A 25,844-nucleotide genomic window follows, 5' to 3' on the forward strand; every position below is an offset into this window, starting at 1 on the left:
AGTTACACTCATAAAGTCATAAGTGAAATAAAAATCATAGAAAGAAATAAAAGTTAAAATGAGGTAATAATAAGGAAACCAGTCTGTAGAACTGCCAAGCCACAGGAAGTTTTGTCATGAGTATCTTTTGTATATGCAAATATTCTAATTTTGTATTTCAGATCTTCTTTGATTCCACATGTTTAAACGGTACTATTTTATACTACATTGGGCAATATGCTATCTGTTCATCTCCAAGTCAGTAAAATTTTTATAACTTTCTGGAACAAAACTACCTATGGTAGATTGTGATAATACAGTGGACTTTTAAATTTACTGATTGATGGTGAAAGAGATAGGTTTTTCTCTTTCAGTTCTGTGAATGAAGAAATCTACTTCTTCTCCTGTTACATTAATTACATCTTTTGCAACAATCTGAATATAGCTCAGTATCCGGTCAAAGCCAGATATTATACTACTTTTAAAATTCTGAATACACTAATGTATGACTATAAAAAGAACAATTAAAATTCTACTTAAAATATATATAAAATAAGTGCTAAATATAAAGTGCAGTTATCAAATTTTTATTTTTATTTATTTTATTTTATTTATTTATTTTATTTTTCGCATTTTTATACCGCCCTATCTCCCTAGGGACTCAGGGCGGTTCACAGCCAGATAAAATATACATATAAATAAAAAATAAAACATCAATTAAAAAACTTATTATATAAGGCCGAATAATTAAAAATAGCAATACAAATAATAAAACCCCATTAAAACCAAATTCAAAATTTAAAATTCTAGTCCAGTCCTGCGCAGATAAATAGATGTGTCTTTTTGGTGGACTGCAGATTATCCTTTATCTTTATCTACAATGTATTTATTGAAATTCAACAAAGTAAAAGCCCACATTTTGTGTTAAGAAAAATTGGTATATTTGACAAGAAAATGCTTTACATATATGTATAGTATGAGCCACGGTAGCACAGTGGTTAGAGTGCAGTACTGCAGGCTACATATGCTGCCTGCTGCCTGTCTGCAATGTGGCAGTTCAAATCTCACCAGGCTCAAGGTTGACTCAGCCTTCCATCCTTCTGAGGTGGGTAAAATGAGGACCCAAATTGTTGGAGGCAATATGTTGACTTTGTAAACCACTTAGAAAGGGCTGTAAAGTGATATATAAGTCTAAGTGCCATAGTTATTGCTATTTTTCCAATAATAATTAAAAAGAAGACAGCAAAGACCACAGAAATTACTTGAAACTATTCTGTTCATCATCTTTACAAGTTTATGTATTTTAGCCTTCCCAAAGCTGGTATCCTTTAGATACAATATGCTGGGACTTATCTAAAGCTCATCAGGTTGGGAAAAGTTGTTTTATAATCTGCATATGAACTAAAAGGATGTTTTAAAAACAACACTGGAAGTCCTTCTGAACTAGGCTGTAGACAGCGTATAAATTCCAAGGATTTTAATAGCTTTATAGTTTATCTATAACTAAAGTTCCCCCCCCCCCAAATATTAAACTTAGACCCAGTTCACATAATTATGCTTATCCCATTAAAGTGTTCTATCTCAAGTGTAACATATTAGCTTCCTAAATCAAATGCACTGACCAACTCCTAAAGAGCCTACGTGACTGGGTTTCGCCTTTCTCCGCAGGACAGTACCCTTCTCACCCACCGATAGGTCTTCGCAGCGAGTTACATTTCTTTTGGAATATGCAAACTCCAACCCCATAACTATCTGGAAATTTAATCAATTTTAAAAACACGTTTATGCGACCATAACGCAGTAGCTACTTGGCCCGCTGATCCAATTCTCCGTTTACGGCAACCGTAATTCTCCGTTTACGGCGACCGAAAGACTTATGTCCCTCGGCGCATTGTACACTGGGAAACGTGGTTTTCGATGAAATCCTGAACTACTAGTCGCACTGCGCATCTGCAAGGTGTCGTGGTAACATTCCCCTACGGGAGCTGTTCTGTGATTTGCGGGAAATGGGGGTGTCCTAGCAACTAGGCTAGCCAGCAGCTACTGACGATTCCAATGATCCCGTATAAAGAAACGACCGGGGAGGAACGAAAGGCAGTCTGTCCAGCCGCTGCTCGGAGCTTGGGAAAGGAAGAGAAGCGGCCTTTCGAATTGCTATTGCTGCTGTTCAGCGCCTTGTTCCAAGGTTTCAGTTTTGACAGAAGTTCGGGAACTTCTGTCCCTAGTTCTCCTTGGTCGTGCTATCCAACTGTCCCCTTGAAGCTGCCCCCGAGATTTTAGAATAGTACCCTGATAAAAAGTGAGAAGACCCTTTGCAACCCACACCTCACGCACCGAAAGATGCTTGAGTCTATTCGAGTCACTGGTGAGTAACAATGCCGCCGTCTTTTGTTTCCTCATCTGTCAGATCTTCATAGTAAGATTTCTGATAAAACGGGGGGGCGGAGTAGTGAGAGAGACTTGGATCCAGCATCAATTACTGCAATCCGAGAAAACCGGGTGAAATAGGATGCAAATTAATCCTTACCATTTGTCCTATTGGTTTTAAATAGGTCCTCTTCAAATAGATCGTTTGTGTAGCAATGTGTCATTTCTGAGAATTTAAATCCAGGGAGCAAGTAGGTCAGTACCATGAACTCTGTTGAGTAGAGTAATATGGGCTTGACTTAATTGAAAATATATCAAGTCTACATAGTAATGATTAAAAAAAGGACATAATTTCTTTCGAACTGGGAATTGTTTTCTCACATAAAATACCTAATGGAACAATATCTGTTTAAGTAAATTGCTTTACTATTTTCAAGATTGATGTGGTTTTGAGGGGTGGGGGAGATATAGAACATTATTGTAGTCTGACACAGTTTGCGCTCTCTCTCTTGCTCTCTTCCCCCTCCCTCCCTCCCTCCCTCTCTCTCTCTTATACACACACAAACACACCCATACATTTAAATCTATAGAAATAAACATTGATCTGTCTACAGAAAAAAGAGGGAATCCTTTTCTCTCTGCATTAAACCGAAAAACTCTGGGATCTACTATGGAGAAAGATTCATGGAAAGATTATTTGTTTTCCTCCTTGTACACAAACAGGTAAATTAGTAGCCATGCTCTATATAGTTGTCATTGTTTGCAACCATGTTAGGTCTATCAGTTCTAAACTTCATATATCCAGACTACAAGATGCCATCACAGCATTGTATATCTGTTTGCTGTCATCAAATGCCTATCTGGATGTTAGCAACCCTGCTGTGTAGATAAACCCATCACCTTCTTTTTTGTCCAGAGAAAAATATTTCCTTTGCTGCCAGATTGCTTTATTTTCTCTTCTGTATAGAGGGAGAAAAACTTTCCTTGAGTAGGATACGATTTCAAGAGATGAAATTTTGTGGAGTTCTCAGTTCATTTTTTGTATTAAATTACTCTGCTTTAGGAAGCCACTTTGAACAGGTTGCATGAGTTGCAAGAACTCTCTGTCTCTGTCTTCCTCTCCTATTACCGAATTTATATATTTAAATTCAGTAATATTGTAAATGTTCCAGTTGCAGCTATTCTTGTAAAACAGGGAATGCTAGTACCACATTGTCCACATTGTCCCCTCAGATACTTCAAAGAAGCCATCTTGAGGAGAGAGATCTCACCATCTGGCATCTAACTGTCCAAACATATTTATTGGCTACAAAGCACAAACCTATATAATGCCTTCTTTCAGAGGGTTGTTTTTTTTTTTTTTTGCTGTTCTAGATCAGCAGTCCCCAACCTTTTGGACACCAGGAACCGGTTCCATGGAGAGAGGTTTTTCCACAGACCAGAGGGGGCGTGGTTTTGCATACTGTCTGCATCCAATGGACAAGGCTTTGCTTATTTGTGAGGCCCAGTTTCTGGCATGCTGTGGACCAGTGCCAATCCATGGACGGGGGTTGGGGACCCCTGTTCTAGATGGACTGGCCTTCAGATTTCCTTTGGTCTTGTTATGAATAACTCTTAATTTCATTCTTTTCATTTTGGTTTCACCAGTATTCCACCAAGAGTTTTTATTCTCATCAGTGTTGCTTTCAGGATCACTGAATCTACTGAGTTTTTCTACCTCATCAGAATGTGGCAATCACAAACCAAGGAAAACATGAAATTTTAGAGTTGAAATGAGATATAAATTAGATATTTTTTTAGAAAATTAGTAGATGTACATGAACCAGAATAAACAACTTTAACTGAGGAGGTTAAATTATATTATTCAGGGCATGTGATTATAAAAGACAGTGATGGTTGCTATCGGTTCACGCTGGTTCAGGCGAACTGGTAGCAGCACCAGAAAGCTCCACCCATCTGCTCAGACATCATCAAAAATGCTCTGCGCATGCGCAGAAGCTCTTGCGCACTCACAAAGCGAGCAAGCTCACAGGTGCGCTCCCAATAGTGAACAGGTAGCGAAGAAAATTGAAACCCACTACTGTAATTGTAATTGTAATGATTCCAGAAAGGAAATAATAGTGTGTTTAAAAAAAAAAAGTGTTGGCTGTAACTATTAAAATTAGTATGTATCTAGGGAGTGTTGATATTTGTGTAAGCAATTGATACTCTCTTACTTTAAGTGTAATCTACAAGACTGAGGAATGGTATGGTAAAATAAATTGGATTAGATGTTAGGTGCATAATCCAATATTGATGTAGTACAACTAATAGGTGATTAGGATGCAAAAGTTGGAGAAATGATGGAACTTGGAATTATTGTGATTAAGAAAACACAGTAATGTTGGAGACGATTAAACTTTGGTGTGGATAATTGCTTCAAGTAATATAAACATAGTGAATATTTGGTTTTCATTGTACGGACAACATCTTAATAAAAAACATTACACATCAGGAAGCAGAATATTAAAAAAATACACCCAGCTGACAGATCTCTTCCAAGTAAGGATTGTGGAATAGATCTTAGGTTGGTGTTAAATATATGGCTTAAACTTCTAAACTTAGAAAATTAAAGGCAGCAAATATGCTGGCATGATTTGAAGTACAGGACATTGTCAGAATATAATAGCAATATTAGGAATATGTTTAATATATATAAAAGAGAACCTGAAGTGCTGTGGAAAGACCAAGAAGACATTAAGAAAACCAATACAAAAAATATTCGCAGAATGTTAAAGACAAGAAAGCTCCTAGTGGCTTTCAGAAAAAAGCTTTCTTGATAGTCAAAGAATAAGGATTAATCTGCTCCACAGAAAGAGAGGCATGATAGGCAATTTATCAGCTATCAGATAAGAAAGAATAAGGTACAGATAAATATTTAAATAAGAGCAGAAGTACTACATCTTTATGTTAACAAATATGGAAAAACAAGATTCTATAGTTTAGAGATTGGAAAATATTAGTGTAGACGCACCAACAACAGAGATTCAAGAGATTGGGTAAATTAGCAATCGATCTAATTTATAATTTTGTGAAGTTCCATTATGTGTTATGGATGTCTTTGGTAAATATATATTTGTAATTTCAAGCTCTTTCAGTAATAAGCAGCAATGGACTTATTGTGATTTATTTTCACAGTAAGCATATGTTAGTTGTTCTGAGCTCTGTGTTAGCAGATTGTGATTATTTTTACACCATAAATTCTGATTTGGCATTGCATTTGTATCAGCCCTTTCTCATGCTCCTGTTTCTGAACTCCAGCTATAACACTCTTGAGATACAGGTCCAGATGATTTTCCCTTCTGTTCTCTTTCAAGTGTATGTGTGTTCCCTTATATTAATTATCAAGGCCCTTTCCAACATTTTTAAAATTAGAATTAAAATCTAATACCAATTAGATTTTCTAGACCTTTGATTAAATGGTAGTTTTAGTTTCCTTTATACAATTTTGTAGTCATATCATTGCTGAAACTCTTGATAGAAATAGTTGTATGTTGTAATAATTTAATCTATTGGTGTTTTTTTACATTATGCTTTATATGTGTTATAATTTCTGGGTATGGTAATAAATCAATTCCATAGTTAAAATCAAGAAATTAAATAATTGAATGCATTTGCATAATACAGTAAACTATTACTTTTTTCTAATATTAAATAAGGTATGGCATTTACATGAGCAGATCACCATGTGGCTTGGGTATGATTTCAGTCATTCTGTTGTTATAGAATGAAAAGATGTCTTGTGATATCATACATTATAATCATAAATATATTTTACTAATTCTTCTGCTGAAATATTATGAATTTGAATTATGTTGAATTTTAACAATGAAATAAACAAGGATGAATCAGGGGAAAAACAAGAGAGCTAGAGTACCACTAAGTAGATCCATACAGGTAGTCCTCAACTTACAAACAAATCTTTATTGCTAAGCAAGACAGTTAAATGAGTTTTGCATCATCTTATGATACCTTGCTGCCATAGTTGTTAGTTGAATCACTGCAGTTGTTAACTTAGTAACACGGTTATTAAATGTATCTGGCTTTCCCATTGACTTTGTCGATCAGAAGATTACAAAAAGTGATCACATGATCCCTACGACTTCAACCATCATAAATAAATGTCAGTTGCCAAGCATCTGAATTTTGATCAGGTGACATGGGAATGCTGAAATGATCTTAAGTATGGAAAACAGCCATAAGTCACTTTTTCAGTGCTGCTGTAACTTCGAATGGCACTCAATGATTGGTTGTAAGTCAAGGACTACCTGTATTATATTTATCTTATCAATTATTAGTATTATCCATAATGTTTGCCCTTAATAGGATAACAATATACTACAATAGGCACTTTGTGCTAGATAGATTTATAGATAGGAACTAGAGTTAATAAGGTATGATCCAAACATGTTCTTAATGCAATACTTGCCTTGATTAAATTCAAATTTAGTAAATGGGAAAACTGTAACATACTTGTTATTGAGAAGGAAATATAACAGGATCAGTTCAATTTATTGTTCTTCAAATAACAGAAGGAGGTAGACCTTACTCATGTGTTTCAATATTGCATTCGTATTCCCACTCCTACTCTTTTTTTGCTTTTCCTGTGATAAAAACATTGTCTATAACATTCTAAAGCTGAATAAAATAGTGCCTTTAGTGTATACTTTCTCCAAGTAATTTTTCTGATATATTCTCCCTCTTCTCTCCATCTCCTTATTACAGACAGAGTTTGAACTTGGAGTGCAATGAAGAAAAATGGGCTTTTAGAACCTTTAGAACTGAAAGTCTGCTCTAGAAGTAGTTGTGTGTCAGCATGTTTTCTTTTGCATTCAAACATAGGAAAAGAAATTGGTATAAATTTAAAGGAGACTTAATGGCCATTCTAGTTGAGGAATTTTGGAAGAATGGGAGACGTATGGAGGGCATCCAGATTTGGAGAGCTTTATCTGGTCAATAGAACTTTTTCTGGTAGAGTAGTGTTTCTCAAGCTCAACTACTTTTAAGATGCATGAACTGGAATTTCTAGAATATTAAAATGGTTGAGATTGAGAAATCCTGTGCTTGAAGAATCTGCAGAATCTGACAATTTTGTCAAAATGATAAAATAAGTATCATGCCATTACAATATGTAACTTTCATTTTTCATGTGATATAAAGACATAGCACACATTTGATTTTGCTGTTCTGTCTCCCCCCCAGGTGTCTTTATTTTCCGTGTCAGTTTTTTAATGATGGAGCAAAAGAATGTTTTAAATAATTGTTTAGTGTAGTAGGCAGGACAGTTTTCCTGTTTTACAGTTCATGCACTTAAACAGGAAAGTTTAGGACAAATTCAACATATTAACATAGAGGAAAATCCTAAAATGTTTCCATATCTATATTTTTTAAAAACAGGAAATTTTTAGAAAGAGCAAAGTCAGCCTATGTACTTTTTTTTTACTGCCCTAATGTTGATAAATGTGTGTGGAAGTGCCACAATTCAAATTTCTTAGCTATGTCTATATTTTAGTATTTAAACCTTTTATATATATTTCTGTTTGCATTCACATTACATATTAAAATCTAGAAAAACCTTTTTGATTGAATTAGGCTTTTTATTTATTTTTAATTCAGAAAAGCTTCACTGGCCAGAGCAAGAACTGTCCAAGAAGTCCATCTTGAAGCCTGAAGAACAGAAATTTCTTTTCATGAATGAAACCAGAAGTATTAAGTCCTGCATCCTTAAGAACAACTTCACCACAGGGACAAGCAGCTACAATGTTTTGCTGCAGAGCAAAGAGGAAAAAAAACATCAGAAACATTCATCAGCCCACCACAAAAGACTCCGGAAGCCCACCAAACCCACTCATGGCTCACGCAGTAATGAGCGCCACAAGGTTAAGACACCACTGTTTATTCCCCCAAATGGGTGGTGCTGTTTCAAAAGGCACTCCTATTTTATTCCTAACTCACTCCGCAATGGGATTAAATTAGCACAAAGTATTTCAATAACAGGGAACAGCATAGGATTGTCAACTCCACCCAAGAACAAATCCAAAAAACATTTTACCTTTAGCCTAGGAAAGCCCAAACAGTTGCAAACATCTAAAAGCTGCTTAAAAGATGGAGATGCTACTGGTCGAAAGTTTTGTATCCTAACTGCAATCAAGCCTTCCAATGTGGAAAGGGAGAAGATAAAGTTCTTCAAATCAGCTTTTACATCTAACCCACAGTTTGAATATGCAAGTTCTGTCCTCCCCAGTGTACTTGAAAAGTACAGCCAAGCATCCAGCTTATTTCTTAAACAGGTAGAGATACTTTTGCTATACCTATTTCTCATGCATAATTCTTTTTAAATCAATTTTTCTTCTTTCCCCTGTTATTTTTTCCTTAGGTCTATTAGCCTAGAAAGGGGATAGTCTGATTAGGAGAGAACTTTTGAAAAGCAGGATGAAAGGACACAGAACACTTGTGCAACTTTCCTTTCCATTTTAAGAACTGAAAGTCTGAAGCAGGGCCTCTATTAACAATGGCCTGTGAAACAAGCAGTGGTGACATCAAAGCAATAACACATCAAGCAAATAGATGATTACATAATTTATGACAGGATGTTTCATGTAATCTTGCAGATATTCATACCTTTTGCTTAGGCTTCCATGGGAGAAGGGAGGATTCTCACACTCAGGTACAGGAGTGAGTTGCAGTCACCAATGCAGTGCACACATGTACTATAGAAACACACCGTCATGGCCACCATCTTGACTGTTTGCATATTAGGACAAAGTTTATCCATTTTTAACCCATTGTATATGAAAAAAAACCCTACTTCTTCCTACTTTGTGTTTTCTCTTTTTGTATTTTCACAAGCAGGGCTAATCCATCATCTCTTGAGGATGATACAGATCTAGATTTAATGCACTGAATAGCCTTCAACACTTTTTTTATCTCTTGGATTTTGAAAGAATAATAGTTCAAATCTAGAAAAGGCAAAATAAAGAGCTTAGTAGTACGTCAAAATGGGAAAAAGTTCAGCACCTCCTACATATACACCACTTTTACTTTATAATCAAACCTTCTATCCCTAGATATGTAAGTTCATACATTGGAATAGGGCAGATTTAAATAAATATTCTTGCTTTTGAGGACATTTCATTACCGAAACCAGGTAATATCATTAGTGCTTGTTACAACTTAATTTCATTAGAAACCAAAAAATATTAGATTACTAATACTGATTTTTTTTGGTTGTTTTTTACTTCATGGTATCTTCTTGTTCTTTGTTCTCTCTGAAAGAAATCAAAGCACAGTGAACAATTAGATCAGAAGATAACATATTAAAAGGAATAATCTGCTTAAATGAAATGATTGTTCAATGGAAATTGTAAGGTCCTACCTCTACTCCCCATTCAAGAAAGTAGAACTCTTGAAAAAGCAGCATTTCAAAAGGAACCTTTTATTGAAAAGAAGGGATTGCAGGACAAAAGCAAAGCAGGCTCTAAGATTCCCTCCCTGTTCTGTTCTGTTAGGATAAAGGAGTTAGAAACCCTTTCCCTCAGTTGATGTTGAATGAGCCAATCCACAGGTGTGAAGATGTTCCCAGAAATTGTGGATCCAGCTCAGTTATGTGTTGCTCCCAGTTCTATCCGGTTCTATAGAAGCAGTAGTAAAACCGGCCAGAGGCTCGGCCCATCTGTCCCAACATTATCAAGGGGCTTCTGCGACTAGACTAGACTAGACTATTGTAATAATATAATGTAATGTAATGTAATGTAATGTAATGTAATATAATATAATATAATATAATATAATATAATATAATATAATATAATATAATATAATATAATATAATATAATATAATATAATATAATATAGAACTTTGGATATATAGTATGTCATCTGTCATGCCACAAAAGCAGATGCATTCCCTTTAGAAAGAAAGGCTGTTATTCATGTCTCTTTACAATGGAGTTGCCCACTTCTTTTGAAATAAATGGAACAATCATTTATGTAGGGATACATCTTAATAGATTAGATTTGTCTTACTACATATGGGTGGCGCAAGGAAAATGAAGAACCATTGTTAAAATTATTGGGCCGGTTTCTGAACAACGTTAAGTGTGCATTGAAACATGATGCTGTCAGATCAGCATAGAAATTTTTGAAAAGAGATTTTGAAGATAATCATTTCACTACTGTAACTACCCAAGGAATAGTGCTCCTGGTCACCACCAAAAATGGCTAAAGAGGGACATTGCAAAGACAGGATAATATTAAAAAGATAAAGGTTCCCCTCGCACATACGTGCTAGTCGTTGCCGACTCTAGGGGGCGGTGCTCATCTCCGTTTCAAAGCCAAAGAGTCAGCGCTGTCCGAAGACGTCTCCGTGGTCATGTGGCCGGCATGACTCAACACCAAAGGCGCACGAAATGCTATTAATATAGGATAATATTATGGGCCAATAAATTAATCATTAGCATGAAACTGCTTTTTGGCTCCTTAAACTCGACTGTGTATCACTGTTTCTCCAACACCAGCCCTGAATTGGAAATACGAGGAAAAACATATATTTAATCTTGATGTGGAACTTAAAAGCATCCATCCTGTTCAAATTCATAGAGAAGAAATATTTACACAGACAACCTGGTCTTGTGATACACATAATTCCAAGGCCAAGAGCAAACACAGTCACCAATTATAACATTTATCATATTTAACATTTATGACTGCTACATTTTTGTCACAGGCTATCAGAATTATGGAACTCACTTTGCAAAAATATGGAAGTTATGAAAATTTTGAACAATCCACTGGAGGAAGCCTGTTGCCTAGGAGTCGTATCTGGAATCATGTCCGAAAATATATGGCGAAAGAAGGCTGCCTGGGCGAGGTTGGTTTTTTGCAGCATTTATTTGAAATAGAGAGTCACAGTTTATCTACATTCCTAATTGTAGTTTTATATTAGCTATCATTCCTACAGGTGACATACATACATAATTAATGGTAACCAGCTGTCTCTAAAGAGTGATGATAACCATATGATGCAGGAACTACCAATTATTTTATAGAATAAGCCATACATTCCTTTTTTTTTGTAGTAAAGTTTTTTATTTTTTACACACAAACAACAACATACAATACACCTTTTCTGAACAAAATATCGGCCAGGTACATGTTCACATCAAATTTAGTTCTTTTCCAACACTTCTTACATACTTTCATCAATATATTTTCTCTCATTTTTATTTCCCTATTTGCATTTCTCTTTATAAATCTAATCTTACCCTTCACCCCCAATTTTAATCTTTTATCATTGTCCCTATTTCCCCCCCTTTTTCTACTCCCATTTGTATTAAATCCTTATATTCCAATTTAATAATTATATTCTTTTATATCTTCTACTTATCCATCGACATCAAGCATACCTTTACATTTCAATGACAATTTATAGATTGTTAAACATAATCAAAAAAGAAAAGAAAAAACAAGAAAAAACTGAATTTTTCTTCATAATAATTTCTAAAATATCATTAATACATCCATAATAACCTTCAAACATTTTTTCTCATTTTAAATTCCAATCTCAATATTTATGTACTTCAAATTTCATTAGTATTTCAACCAGTCATTTATTTCAGTTCTCTTTTATTTTCCTCTTTTTTCCTCTTAAAATTCTTTACTCTCTTTGCTTGTCCTGTATTTCTATTCACTCTCTTTTTCCTCCCTTCCCCCATTTTTATCTTTTCTCTATTGATCCCTAAATGATCCTTTGACTTTGTATTTTTTTCTTCCCTTCTTTCTCTCGTCTCTTCCTCCCCTCCTTATTTTTATTTGCCCTTCTTGTTTGCAATATTTTTCAATTTATTCTCCTCATTCCCCTTTTAAAATTTTCTTCTTTATTACTGCCACTCCCAGTGTAATGTTCTAACTTCTTTGTGCTATTTCCCTTCTTATTTTCTCTTTCTTTATAAATCCCTTCATCTCTCCCCATAAACTCACTTAAAATTACACAATCATTTAATAATTCATCATCAATATTTTTTCCTTTGTCTTCCAATGCCCTCTCTTACTTCATAGTTTCTTTGTTTGCTATAAGTTCCGGTGCACCTCCTAATTCTTCTGGTTCCTGTTTTCCATATGGTCTTTAATTATTTCTTTTATTTTTCGCTTTAAAGTTATATACACTCCTGTATGAATACATCCACTGTTAAACAACAAGTCATGTTTCAATTTAGACACAGAAATAGGTGTCTAAGAAATGGAGGACAAAGTGCTGTGTATTCTGCTTTGAGTTTTGAAAAAAGTATAGCAATAGCAGTTAGATTGATATATTGCCCAATATTGCTTTACAGCATTCGCTGGGCAGTTTATAATATAGAAGCATTATTTGCATACAGTCGAACCTCTGGTCACGACCATAATTCGTTCCATAATTTTGGTCGTAACCTGATTTAGTCATGACCCGAGCCTAACCATAATTAATGCAGTGGCCACCAGGTCACTGTTGTTTGGCACTTACAAAAAAAATGGTACAGAAGGGGAAATCAGCCGCAGCCATGTTTGATCGCCACCCGAGTATGTGCTTGTGACCAGATTCAAAAATTTTGTGAATTTTTTGGTTGGAACCCAATTTGGTTGTGGTCAGAAACATTCATAACCAAAGGTTCTACTGTATTGCCCCCAATATTCTTCATTTTACCGATCTCAGAAGGAAGAGAGGCTAAGTCAACCCATCAGGATCGAACTTCAGGCTTTGGGCAGAGTTTGCTTGCAATACTACATTTTAATCACTGCACCATCTGGGCAAGCACACAATATAACTCTACAAAACAAAAAGAAAATTGAACTATTATCCACCACTGATAATGAATATAATAAAATAAATTTTATAGAAAAGGAGTACGCTGTTAATTGAAAAATATAAATATTAACATAGTTTTATCTTCTATGGCTTGTTTTGCTTCCTCAGATTGTGGTTCATCTTTCTGAAGATTTGCTTTCTCGGGCCTCAATGACTGTGGTGAATGGCCGTCCAACTCTTACTATCAATATTTCCACTGCAAGGGAACATTGGTTAGAAGGGATGCTCAGGCATGAAATAGGTATGTAATAATTATTCTGTTTGAGTTTTCCCCAACCCAAAGTACTCCAACTTTGAGGAAATGGCTAAGGGGAATAGCCGCTTAGTCTAGTGGTTAAGATACTAAGTTTCCACGAAAATAAGACAGGGTCTTACTTTCTTTTGACACCCCCCCCCAAATAAGGGCTTGGCCTTATTTTTGGGGAGGTGTTATTGTTTTTGAGGTGCAGGAGGCAGAAAGCCCACCGGCCCCATCCTCTCTGTCCCACCACTTGCTTGCCAAACCAGAAATTCAGAACTTCCAACTTCCCACAAAAAAAAAAAAAAATCTCGCGAAGTTGGAAGTAGTCCCACAGACTACTTTTCTTGCCCTGCATGTGGCAGTGGAGAATGGAACAGGAAAGCAGATTAGTGGAGGGATGTGGCTGCCTTGGGAGGGGTGGTGGGGTAGGGATCTGTCTCACCCACACAGCGTTTTTTTCCTCAGAACAGGGTGAGAGGCAGAAAAAAACCTCCTCCCCATTTTCAAGCCGTTTGCAAAAACGCCCTATTTGGAGCCTTCAATGTTGCAATCCTGGAATATGCTGAAGGCTCGGAATGGGGCGTTTTTTGCGAATGGCTTGAAAATAGGGGTGATTTTCCTGCCTCTCACCTTGTTCTGAAGCTCAGCATAGACTGTGAACAGGATAAGAGGCAAAATCCCCTCTCTCCATTTTCAAGCAGTTTGCAAAAACGCCCCATTCCGAGCCTTCAATGTGAATATGCAGGTGCAAAGTGACCTCCCATAAAGGCATGGAAATCCATACACCTGGGACATAAGAAGAAGTCCTGTGAGGAGACGCCGCTGCCGATGTGTAGGAAATGTGCAGGAGATTTCCTGTACATCAGCAGCGGTGTCTCCTTGCAGGGCTTCTTCCGATGTCCCAGGTGTATGGATTTTTATGCCTTCCTTTCCTGTTCCGTGGACGAAATTGCCTGCTGTGACTGTCATCTTTAGTTAAGGAGGGCGTGAGGTGTGTGGGGTGTGTAGGTTGGCCTCCAACTTCTTTTGGAGCTGCAATTGACAGCAAAAGTGGCTGTGCTTGCTGGAGGCAGGGGCCTGAGCAGCACCCGTGAATCAGCTGTTTCTTGAATGATGGCTGGAGCACCTCAGCTGATCCCATTAAGGGGCCGAGAAGCCCTGAGATGATGGGGGAAGGGAAGGGCTGTCTCCTGTGCTGGCTATGCCCACCCCTTCACTAGGGCTTATTTTGTGGGAGGGCATATATTTACGTCCACCCCAAGAATCAGGCTTGGCCTTATTTTGGGGATATGTCCTATTTTCGGGGAAACACGATAACAGGTTAGAAACCAAGAGACTGAGTTCTAGTCCCACTTTAGGCATTAAAGCAGGCTGGCTGATGACTTTGGCCTATCACTCTCTCTGAGCCCAACACACTTCACAGGGGAGTTATTGTGGGGAAAATAGGAGGAGAAAATAGTATTATGTATGTTTATCGCCTTGAGTTATTTATAAAAATAATGGCAGGATAGAAATAAATAAATAAAGTAAAATTAGTCGGCAAAGGGAAAATTAGGCACAAATTAGGAACTCTGGGAGTTGAAGTCCACAAAGCTTAAAGTTACTAAGGTTGGAGACCCCGATCTAAAAAATATAAATAAAATAAAATAATAAAATAAAATATTTGTGCAGCTTTCTGAGTTTTGGTGTGTTTCTGTAGTGTTTCACTCTAACTACACAAACACACAAAATCTCACAAAGCTGTATGTGGCATTTTGTGTGTGTGTGTGTGTGAGTCAGTTGTGTTGTGGTGTGTGTGTGTGGTGTAAAGTGTGAAAGTTGGTTTTTGAGCTTTTTGTGGCTGTGTGAGGTTCCTGCTTGTTGCAAGGGCCATTTTGGGTGAGGTGCAGCTGCTTTTACATTGTGTGTGTCAGTTGTGTTGTGTTATGGTGTGTGTGTGTGTGTAAAGTGTGAAAGTTGATTTTTGAGCTTTTTGTGGCTGTGTGAGGTTCCTACTTGCTGCAGGGGGCATTTTGAATGAAGTGCAGCTGCTTTTACATTGTGTGTGAGTCAGTTGCGTTGTGTTGTGTTGTGTGTGTGTAAAGTGTGAAAGTTGGTTTTTTTGTACCTCTTATTGTTTTGTATACTTTGTTTATTATTTTTATTATTTATTGTTATTGGCCACACCCACCCAGTCATCTGACCACCAAGCCACACCCACCAATTAAGCCACACCCACAGAACCGGTAGGGAAAATTTTTAGATTTCATCCCTGAATTTGCCCCATTTTATGATTTTTCTTGCCACAGTAGTTAAGCGAATCACTGCAATTGTTAAGTTAAGAACACAGTTAAGTGAATCTGGTTTCCCCATTGACTTTGCTTGACAGAAGCTCATAAAAGGTGATTACATAACCCAGGACACTGACATTGCAACCAACATAAATATGAGTCAGTTGCCAAGCATCCAAATTTTGATCATGTGACCATTGGAATGCTGCAATAGTTGTACGTGTGAAAAAGGTTATAAGACCTTTTTTCAATGCCATTGTAACTTTGAAATGGTGACTAAATGAACTGTTGTAAGTCAAATACTAGCTGTATATATATAAAAAGTTTTATAGGGGTATAGCAGTGGCCTAATAACTGGATGTCCAATTCAGCTACCCAGGTGATCAGCTACCAATTCAGCTACCCTCTGGCATTGCTTCATGCAAGTAATCTAGGGAACCAGAGAATGCACTCCATTGGCAATCTTGCCCAATATATTTAATAGTTTACATATCAGTACCACAATTGCAACAAGAGGAATCTTTCCATCCCACTGATACAGGGCAGAAGCACGTCTTCCAGTATCACACCTGATTCTGTTCAATTTTGACCAGACAAAGCGAGGCAGGTCAAATCCAGGTGGTTTGGTAGAGGGATTTCTGTTATTAAAAAATCATATTTGGGTACCTTTGACCATCCAGTTGTTTATTGTAATCAAAATCTGAATTAAAAGCCTTAAGGGATTTCCTGTTTCACTTAGGAAAGAGACAAACTCCCCTCTCAAAAAGGACAATGGTAGCCTCCTTTCAAAGAATGGAATAATTGTGCTAGAAAGTAGTAAGTTTTTCTTGTGGCCAGAAAAATAGACTGGGAGTGACAGATGTCCAAGAGAAAGGCAGAGTATGAACCAGATTTTATCCATTGCAGTTTTAAGTTTGGATTGATTCAATTTCTCCTTTGCTTTTCAGTAATCATCTTGATACTGCCTATATATATGTTGGTGTATTCTTACAGGAACTCATTATCTTAGGGGCATTAACAACAATAGCCAATTATGGAACAATTGGAGCGGGCGCCGGAAGCATGGGTTAAAACCCATCAACCCCACTGAGGAAGGCCTGGCCAGCATTCACAGTGTTCTGTTTCGAAAAGATCCTTTCCTTTGGCGGGCTGCCCTCCTGTATTACACTGTCTACCAAGCCAGCCAAATGTCCTTCAGAGAGCTCTTTCAGGACATTGGAAAATTTGTCACTGATCCCAATACTAGGTGGGATTATTGTGTTCGAGCCAAGAGGGGTTGGACTGATACTTCACAACCAGGTAAGCTTTATTTTATCTACCACTTGCAGATTTTGTTTGAAACTGGGACTTAAGGGGGATGCAATCTTATAGCATAATTCTTTGTATTAAAGCTATAAATCCAACTACTTAGAATAAATTTATTTCTAAGTAAGCAAGTGTGACATCATTTTATTTTTTTTAAAAAATTCTCATTCAAATTATCATTTAATGCTTCCATAGTAAATATTTTATATTTTTACAAGTTTTAAAAGTTACAATCTCCACCATGATTTTTGATTCTTTTAGGTTGCTTTAGTAAAGATCAGGTCTACTTGGATGGCATCCTGCGACTTCTGAGATACCGACATTCTATTGATTTCTACTTATTGACAGCTCTAGGAAAGGTGAGTAAATGGCTACATAAGAAAATGTCAACTTTAATATGGTTTGTTTGTTTCTAATACAAATATATTATTTAAGACTAAAAACTGACATGACAAACAGCAGGAACAAGTATCAAATAGTCAGAAGATTAGTGAACATGTTGAAAATATGATAGATAATATTTTGATTTCATAAATTGGGAGATGTTGAATTTGTTCAAGGCTCATCTAATGAATTTTAATGACTTGTTTTGTCACTCAACTGAAGACATCTGGGGCCTTAATATCCTAGTAAATGAATGGCAAACATTCCATTTACTAATTCCACATTCTCCCACTCCTCTTGCTTTTATTTATTTATTGGTTCATTCACGTATTCATTGTTAAATTTATCCTCTCGCTGAGGGGATATGTTAAGCAGCTGACAACAGAATGTAAGAAAACAGAAAGAGATGAAAAGAATGTAAACAAAACAAAATAATAGAACATTAAAATAAGCAATAAAAAATAAAAATAAATCAATACGATAACAAAAATATGAGTAGAGTGTAGAGAGCAAGGAGTGAGAGTGGGAGTCTGCCATCAATCAAGCAGCAACCTCCAGGGTGAAACTCATTATTTGGTCCCCTGCCAAATGGGAGAGCCATGTCTTCAGGCTACTGTGGAAGGATAGGAAGGTGGGGACAAATTTTACTGTAGAAGCTCAGATGTTTCAAAAGATGAACACTGCAGCAAAAAAGGTGCTTCATCTGGATAGTTGGAATTCTTTGACTGACAGGATCCATAGTAGGCCCTCTCTGCTGGAATGAATATTAAGGGCTTGTTCCAGTGGGATAACACAATTCATCAGGTAGCCTGGATGTACGCCATGGAGAGCTTTGAAGGTCATAACCAATACCCTGAACTGCACTTGAAAGCAGACTGGTAGCCAGTGAACTTCCATAGCGGAAGTATCTGGGGCCATCCTAGCAGCACCAAAGACTACTTTTGTTGCTGGACTTTGCACCATTTGAAGCTTCTAAATTGCTTTCAAGGGTAGTCCCATGTAGAGTGCATTGCAGTAATCCAAATGAGAGATGACTGTGACTTGAGTAACTGAGCGCAAGGAGTCATGATCCCGGAAAGGTCACAGCTAGTGGCACAAACGGGAGTTATGCAAATGTTCTCCTTGGTTCGTCCAAAACTAAGAATGACAAAAATTTGAATCCTGAGGCTCCATGCACCCATTCAGTCTTGCCAGGGTTCAGTCAAAGACTGTTGGTTCCCCATCCAGATCCCTACATCCTCCATGAACCATGAAAGGGCAGAGATAATATACTTGGGTAACCATGTATAGAACATATTGAGATATCTCAACCCATAGTGATGGATGATCACATGCAATGCCTTCATGTAGATATAAACAAGAGAGGAGAAGAGTACTGAACTCTGCAGGACACCACCAGTGAGCGGTTGGGAGCTGGATCTCTCACTCCCTGTTAACACCGATTGGGACCTGTCTTGAAGGGCAAAACTGTGCTGCCCAGCCCCAACTTGCATAACCAGCCCAAAGGATAATATGATCAATAGGATTGAAGGTCACTGAGAGGTTAAAGAAAGCAAGAATGGTAGCACTATCCTCATCTCATTCCTGCCCAAGATCATCCATGCGACCAAGGCTATCTCTGTCCCATAGTTGGATTTGAATCTTGAGTGAAAAGGGTCCAGGAAATCTGTTTCATCCAGGACCCCGTAGCTGCCAAGCAGCTATCTTTTCCACCACCTTTTGTAAAAAGGGAAAGTGGGAAACAGCACGAAAGTTGTCCAGGCAGGTGGCATCAACTGATGGTTTTTAAGGAATGGACAAACCAAGGCCTCCTTAAAAGGTCCTGGGAACGTCCCCTCTTGCTGTCACTGAAGAACGTACCTGGCCACCATTCTGGAGACTTTCAACCTCCAGGAGGGGCAAGAGTCTAATTGACAGATCGTTACATTAACAGTACAGAAGATCCTGTCACTTTCTTAGGTCCAACAGAGTCAAACTGTTCCCAAGTTACTGGGCAAGATTACTCCCTAGGCTTCTCATAAGGAATAGCACTATGCAAGGGTTCTAACTGGGAGTGTGTCCAAGCGATTTTATCCAACAGGTGTTCAACAAATTGTTTTGCATAGCCCTGAAGAGGATTGTCCAAGCACCTCTGGCCTAGGAGGAATTGAGTAATCTAAAACAGGATTGAAGGGTGATACATTACAGATTCAATAATGGAAAAATAGTTTTGTTTCCCTCTTTTGTTGCCCGAAATAGGCTTATAATAGCAGCTCTAAGACATGTCCAGTCAGTTATTCTTTGTTTTCCTCCAGTGACACTCTAAATGTCTCTTAATTCATTTCAGAACCCTGAGTTCCACTATGAAACATGGGGTGTAATGGGTACAAAGGATCGTGAGAGGTCACATAGGCACAATCCTGTTCAAGGTTTCAGTTGTCTTTTGGTTCCAAACTGTTGCTAAGTGTATGTCAGGCCATGCGGCAAATCCTTAAGGGATATCCCTCAGTTCCTTCTAGAACACATTTGTTTTCTGGGGAAACCACTTTAATGGGCCCAGTCTACATGCAGAGGGAAGTGGTATAACAGAGTGTTAGAGATATCAGGGCATGATCGGATTATGATGGTGGAATAGTATTACTTCACACACTGACATTGCTGCAATAAGAATATTAGTTCTGATGTGTGATCTGAAACAATCTGGGATAGTCACCCATGGCCATCATGGAGGTCAAAAAATCCTGAGCCACTTCTCAAGCCAAACACCAGGGAAGGCAGATTGAGATCACCCAGAACTATAAGTTTGTGGAACTCCACTGACAATCTTGAGACAGTTTCTGGCAGTTCAGACAGGAACGTTGCTATGGTGCAGGGAGGTCAGTAGGATAGCAACAATCCCAGCTGACTCCATGAGTCCAGTCTCAGAAACATGGCCTCACAGCCAGAGACTAGGGTAGCAAGGCTCTTTTACACAACTCCCAGGCTTTTTAGTAAAGCTTTTACAGATAATACTTAAAACTAATCCTCAACTTACTACCATTCATTTAGTGACCTTTCAAAGTTACAATGGCACTGAAAAAATGATTTATAACCATTTTTCACACTTATGACCATTGTAGCATTCCCTATGGCCACTTGATCAAATTCAGTTACTTACCAACTAGCATGTATTTATGATAATTGCAGTGTTGTGGGGTCATGTAATCACTTTTTGTGACTTTCTGATAAGCAAATTAATGGGGAAGCTAGATTCAGTTAACCCTGTTACCAGTGGGTGGGATCCAACTAATTTAACAACTGGTTCATCATAAAGACCGGGTGGGTGTGGCTGGGGGAGTCATGTGACTGAGTGGGTGTGGCCAACTCAACGTCACTCATGGCAAGGTGGAGTGGCGCAACTGGGCTGAAGTGATGGTGGCCAGAACCTTAGACTTTGTACAGCAACAGCAGTGGTGATTCTCCAATGCCTCATCTCTTGTTGAGTCTCACTGCCCGACAGACAGGATTTTTAAAAAGTTTTTTGCAGCAGGAAACAGCAAGCAACTACTTCTGGCCTTTGTTGGTGCAGCTGGGCACACAATCCCACCGTGAAACATTGACCTGCAGCGTGAGAAATCTGCACCCGCTGGTCTTTTTCAGTATGAGAAGCCTTCATCCACTGCCTCTTTTTCGGTGCAAGAAGCCTGCAGCCACCGCTCTTTGCTGGCATGAAGGTCCTGCAGCAGCTACCTCATTGCCGGCCAGAACTGAGTCGGCAGTGGTGGCCAGAGGTTTCTCGCACCGAAAAAGACTGGCAGCTGCAGGCTTCTCATGCCAGCAGGGGTGGCAGCTGCAGGCTTCTTGGTGGGGGGAGGGATACCATGAAGCTTGCCCACCTTTCAGGCCCTGCTCTGGGCTTCCACCTGCTCGACCTCTGCTCTGCCTCAGGTCCCACATCCAGCCCATGACAAGGGGACATGCTGCTTCCAGGCCAGCAAATGGGCGAGTGGGTGGCCCTCAGGGGAGGCATTTTCTCTCAAGCCTCCCACCCGGAAGGCCCCTTGGAAGCTGAACCTGGCCGGAAAGGCAGCCGAGCCGAGCCGTGTTCCCCTCACAGCTAGGTGGTCCTTCAACTGAATACAGCAAACCAGAATAGATCTTCCTTCCCCACCATCAACCTTACCTTCTAGCCCATGCGGCTCACACCTTTCTCACAGCAGCAGCCCAACATGTGGGCAGAGGGCCTGGGAAAGGCTAGACCCAGGGACTGGTGCATTCCCCGACCCGAGACAAAGGGCAAGGGGGCGGTATGTGGGTGGAAGGATGGAAAGAGCCAGGCCCAAAAGGTGGCCAAGCCTCATTGTGTCCACCCCAAGGTGGCCCTTCGGCCGAGCACCTTACTGTTGCAGGCAGCTGCGGTGAGCAGAGCAAGCGAGGCACAGAGATCAGCTGGGCTGCATGGTCTGGACAAGTGAGTGCAACTCTAGCCAGAGAGTAGCTGAGTGCAGGTGTGACTCTAGCCACCGGTCAAGGCAGGCAAGGTGGGATAGGGTGCAGCAGGGCGGCATGGGTAGGGCCAGCCAGTGGTAGGATTTTCCAGTTCACCAAACTGCACAGAAACTTAACAGCTGGTTTGCTTGAACAGGTCTAAACCAGCTGAAGCCCATCTCTGCCTGTTACTAACAAACAACTGTAGTGGTTCATCAAACAACTGTGCCAAGAAAAGTCATAAAATGGGATAAAGCTCAATTAACAATTGTCTTGCTTAGCAATGGAAATTTTTAGGCTCAGTTGTGGTCATTAGTCAAGGACTATATTTATTTTTACTGTTCTACTGAAAAGTGATTTCATGGTTACTTATAATGATGTTTATTTTAATATTGAGAGTTGATCTGAATCTTTTCCAGCTGTTTGTGATATCCCTGAATTAATGTATTCTTGTACTACTTAAAATAATTGAAAAGATAAAATTACTTTATAGGAAACCATCTCACTTTATTTCAGGAGAATGGGATACCTTCTATTTCTCCTTCCTTAGGAGAAGGAACTTGTTTGAGGAGTTTGAAAGGACAACTTGTAAATGCTAGTAAAACAGAAGAATGGAGAGAAATCTCCTCTTCCTCCAATGTTTAAGTCCAGAAGAGGTCTGCTGATCCAAGGATTTTGATTGTTGGAAGAAGGGGAAGTTGTGTTTGTAAGTGCCTGATTCTGGAGTCCCAATTTTACTTGCTCCAGAAATAGCTATGATGTAGATAAATTTGTTTTCAAAATACTGGTATAGCAGTGTTTAAGCTCCTGAAATGGATTTATATCTACTGAAAAAAAAATGATAAGATGGTTCCCCCCCTGAAAAACAGGACAGTATTTCATTGTGATCATCTTAAATTGGGATAAAATAGTCTCCTTTCAGTTGAGCTTCTTTCCCATTGACTTCCTGGACATGTATACCTATGCACACTTTTTTGACTGAATTATACAAGTAGCCTCAGTTTTAAGTACCAATAAGATTCAATACTACTTAGCTTTAAAAATCAGACCAAGTCAAACTGGGTTTTCCTGCATTGCACTTTTTTTTTGTTAAAAGGCGTTCGCTTCCAATTTTGGTTTCATGCTGAAGTACCAGGTGGGGCTACCACTAAAGATGAAAGCATGTTTAGAGAAATTAGGTGCTTTGAAATAAAATAAGCCTGAAATTATTTTTCCCCCTGATGTCTAGGTTTCATATGAGGATGTAGATCGTCTGAAGGATTTAGGAATGACGGAAAAAATGAGGGTGCCACATTTTTTGCAAGACTATTCTCGGTACATGGAGCATCTAGAAAAGATCATGGAAGTCAATGAGATATCTGACACTGAACTCCAAGCTCTTGTACCCTAAGCCAACCTATCTCTCTGTTTCACATGAGTCACTCTTACGTTTTAGCTCTGAAATAACTCATAGATTAATTGAACTTATTTTTGATTCCTGGCAAAACCCATATTTTTTAAACCTGCTTCTGTTTTTTAAGACTGAAAAACTCTAGCTACAAATTTGAAACTCATTGTCTTTCAAAGAAAGAAAGAAAATTCCAGTCCAGCCATTTTAAGTATGAAGCTATATGTAAACCAAGCAGATTAAATTGTAGCTGTAATGCAGACATATCTTTTAAGAAATTATTGTGTAGACTTATCAATAGCACATTTTCAGATTCTACTGGCTTTTGAATTGTCTCTCTAGAGTATACTATTTAATATTTGTGGGGTTTAGTTTCTTTTTATTTATTTAGCCAATTGTCTTTTGTTAAAAGGATCAATGCCCTACTGTGGCGTTTGCTATCACCACACTTACAACCTGTGCTTTAACCATTAGAATTGGAAGGATATCACTGAATGCTTGAATAAAACTGGAAACATGACTACATCTCATGACTATGGATGTATGCTATAGTCTTGTGGATTTTGCATTTACAGTGTATAATCCATTTGATCTCAGTTTGTCTCATTGTAATTCAGTAATGGGAATTACGTGAAAGAGCAGAGAAAGAAAATGATCTCCCGTCATGTTTATTAGTTTCCTAAGTGCATTCCACTGACTTGTCTTTCAGGAAATGACATTGTTTTCCTCTTTTATTTTATTTTTGATCATGTATAAATAAATTTACAAAAGAAAATTGGAAAGAAATAAAACTTGGAATTCTTTTTTTTTAATCCTTTATTTCCGACTCACACTGAAATATATTGATATGTAAACAATTCTTTCTCTGTTTGCTACTGATATAGTTATAAAAAAGCTCCATAGTGTACTGCTTGTGAGATGTTTGTTGGATTAATATAGAGTGCAAATGGTTTCATATACCTAAACAAAAATCTCCAATTTGTTTATGCATGATTGCAAAAGCACTGAAGCTTATTTGAAAAGTTTAGGCTAGCCCACCAGGTTTTGTTTTTTTTCTTTTTAAGACATTGATGCTTTTTTTGGTGGGGGGGCACATATAAATTTAGTACAGTGATGAGATGTAGAACTCTACACACATTTTAGAGTAGGTTTTCCACATCTTGGCATTATTTGATTCAGTGACAACTTATTGATGCAAAAATCTTACATAACAAGAAGACTGGAAAAATTAATAATTCATCATACTAGAATTGTGAAAATATTTTTCAATACAATGATAGACAAAGACAGATAGTATAAAGATCAAGAATATGCATTGAATTTTATGCAAATCAGTATGTCTTGTTATTATAGTCTTGTTTATGTTGGATTTATAAACTGGATCCATCAACATTGATTTCTGAACTGTGTGAATTCAATAGACGCCTGTTGATTTTAGGGATCTCTGGTGTTGCTGTTTAGGTCAAAATTTAATTAAATTAATGATCCATCATAATACTTTTTTAACCCAGTTAAACAACAGCTTATCTCCAAATAAAGTCTAAATGTTCATTGTATGTATTGCTTTAGTTTTGTTTTGAAAGCCTAGGCAATACACTGTGACTCTACCTTATATTATTTCAGAGCAGAATTGTTGTAACTATATGCTATAATTTAAATGGTCCTAATACAGCATCTTAATATAGCTAAGGGTCAGTATGTTACTGCATTTATTTCTTATCTGTCCTAAATCTATCCCATTAAATCCATTACAGTTGTAGTGAATAAATATAGGTCTAGAGAAAAACGCAATTCAGGGTTTTAGGGAGAATAAAGTAACAAATATTTACAAAAAAATGATGACTAAGTCCACGAATGAAAGAAATCATTCTTGATTGAATTGACCAACAAGTCTTGTCATGAAATGGGAGAAAGACAATACTGGCATGATGTTCTATTTATCTCTTAGGTAAAACCTAAATCCAATTAGAATGTAACTGTTGAAAATAATGAATTTCACAATAGCTTTCACAGAATTTGGTGCTTTAACAAAAATAACTTGCTTTTATCTATACTCACTTTTATCAACAAAAGTATTTAGCAGCAATAGTATTTTTATTGACCAGTTAGATCATTCCCTTGTCAGTCTCTAGCTAGATTTTACATACTGAAAGCAGTATTTTCTTACATTCTTGAAGGGTAAATTCAAACAGTTATAGACTTCACATACTGAATGTTCTAATTTTACATGCGATGTTACCATGTTCAAATTATTAGCAATGCATTTGTCATTCTGCCCTGCCAAATGTAATTTTCACAGGAATATGGAAAAATTGTGATATATGGATAATATTTGTACATGCAAAATCATTTTCCATTCACAAAGAATGCTTTAAAAATCTGGTGCAATTTACCTATTATTTTACCTTAGAATACATCAGTAATTTGACAGCTGATTTCTCCATCACAAGGACCTCCCTATCAATTCATTTTAATAATGTGTTTTTTTTCTCTTTTTATAAAATATTTTGGGATTTGTAATGATGGTTTTGTAAAGTTTTTCTGGATTTTTTGTGACAAACCTTAAGTAGTTTTAATGAAGTGGT

At 37.6% G+C, this 25,844-nt stretch overlaps 1 protein-coding gene across 2 annotated transcripts; it reads left to right on the plus strand.

Annotated features, from left to right (window-relative positions):
- The first annotated feature begins 1,950 nt into the window (after window positions 1-1,950).
- Window positions 1,951-24,810, plus strand: MATCAP2 (microtubule associated tyrosine carboxypeptidase 2). Of its 2 annotated transcripts, XR_009154783.1 has the most exons (8): window positions 1,951-2,344; window positions 8,002-8,675; window positions 11,112-11,255; window positions 13,335-13,467; window positions 16,731-17,036; window positions 17,304-17,401; window positions 22,389-22,578; window positions 23,101-23,236. XR_009154783.1 is itself a non-coding variant. In XM_058179599.1 (7 exons), exons 1-7 carry the CDS (start codon window positions 2,320-2,322, stop codon window positions 23,260-23,262), a joined length of 1,542 nt encoding a protein of 513 aa, XP_058035582.1. In that variant the 5' UTR covers window positions 1,951-2,319; the 3' UTR covers window positions 23,263-24,810. The 2 variants fall into 2 exon arrangements, 1 of the variants encoding a protein (XP_058035582.1); XM_058179599.1 differs by lacking the exon at window positions 22,389-22,578 and having other exon boundaries at window positions 23,101-24,810.
- The last annotated feature ends 1,034 nt before the right edge of the window (window positions 24,811-25,844 follow it).

This window comes from Ahaetulla prasina, chromosome 4 (genome assembly GCF_028640845.1).
Source record: "Ahaetulla prasina isolate Xishuangbanna chromosome 4, ASM2864084v1, whole genome shotgun sequence".
Lineage (NCBI taxonomy): Eukaryota > Metazoa > Chordata > Lepidosauria > Squamata > Colubridae > Ahaetulla > Ahaetulla prasina.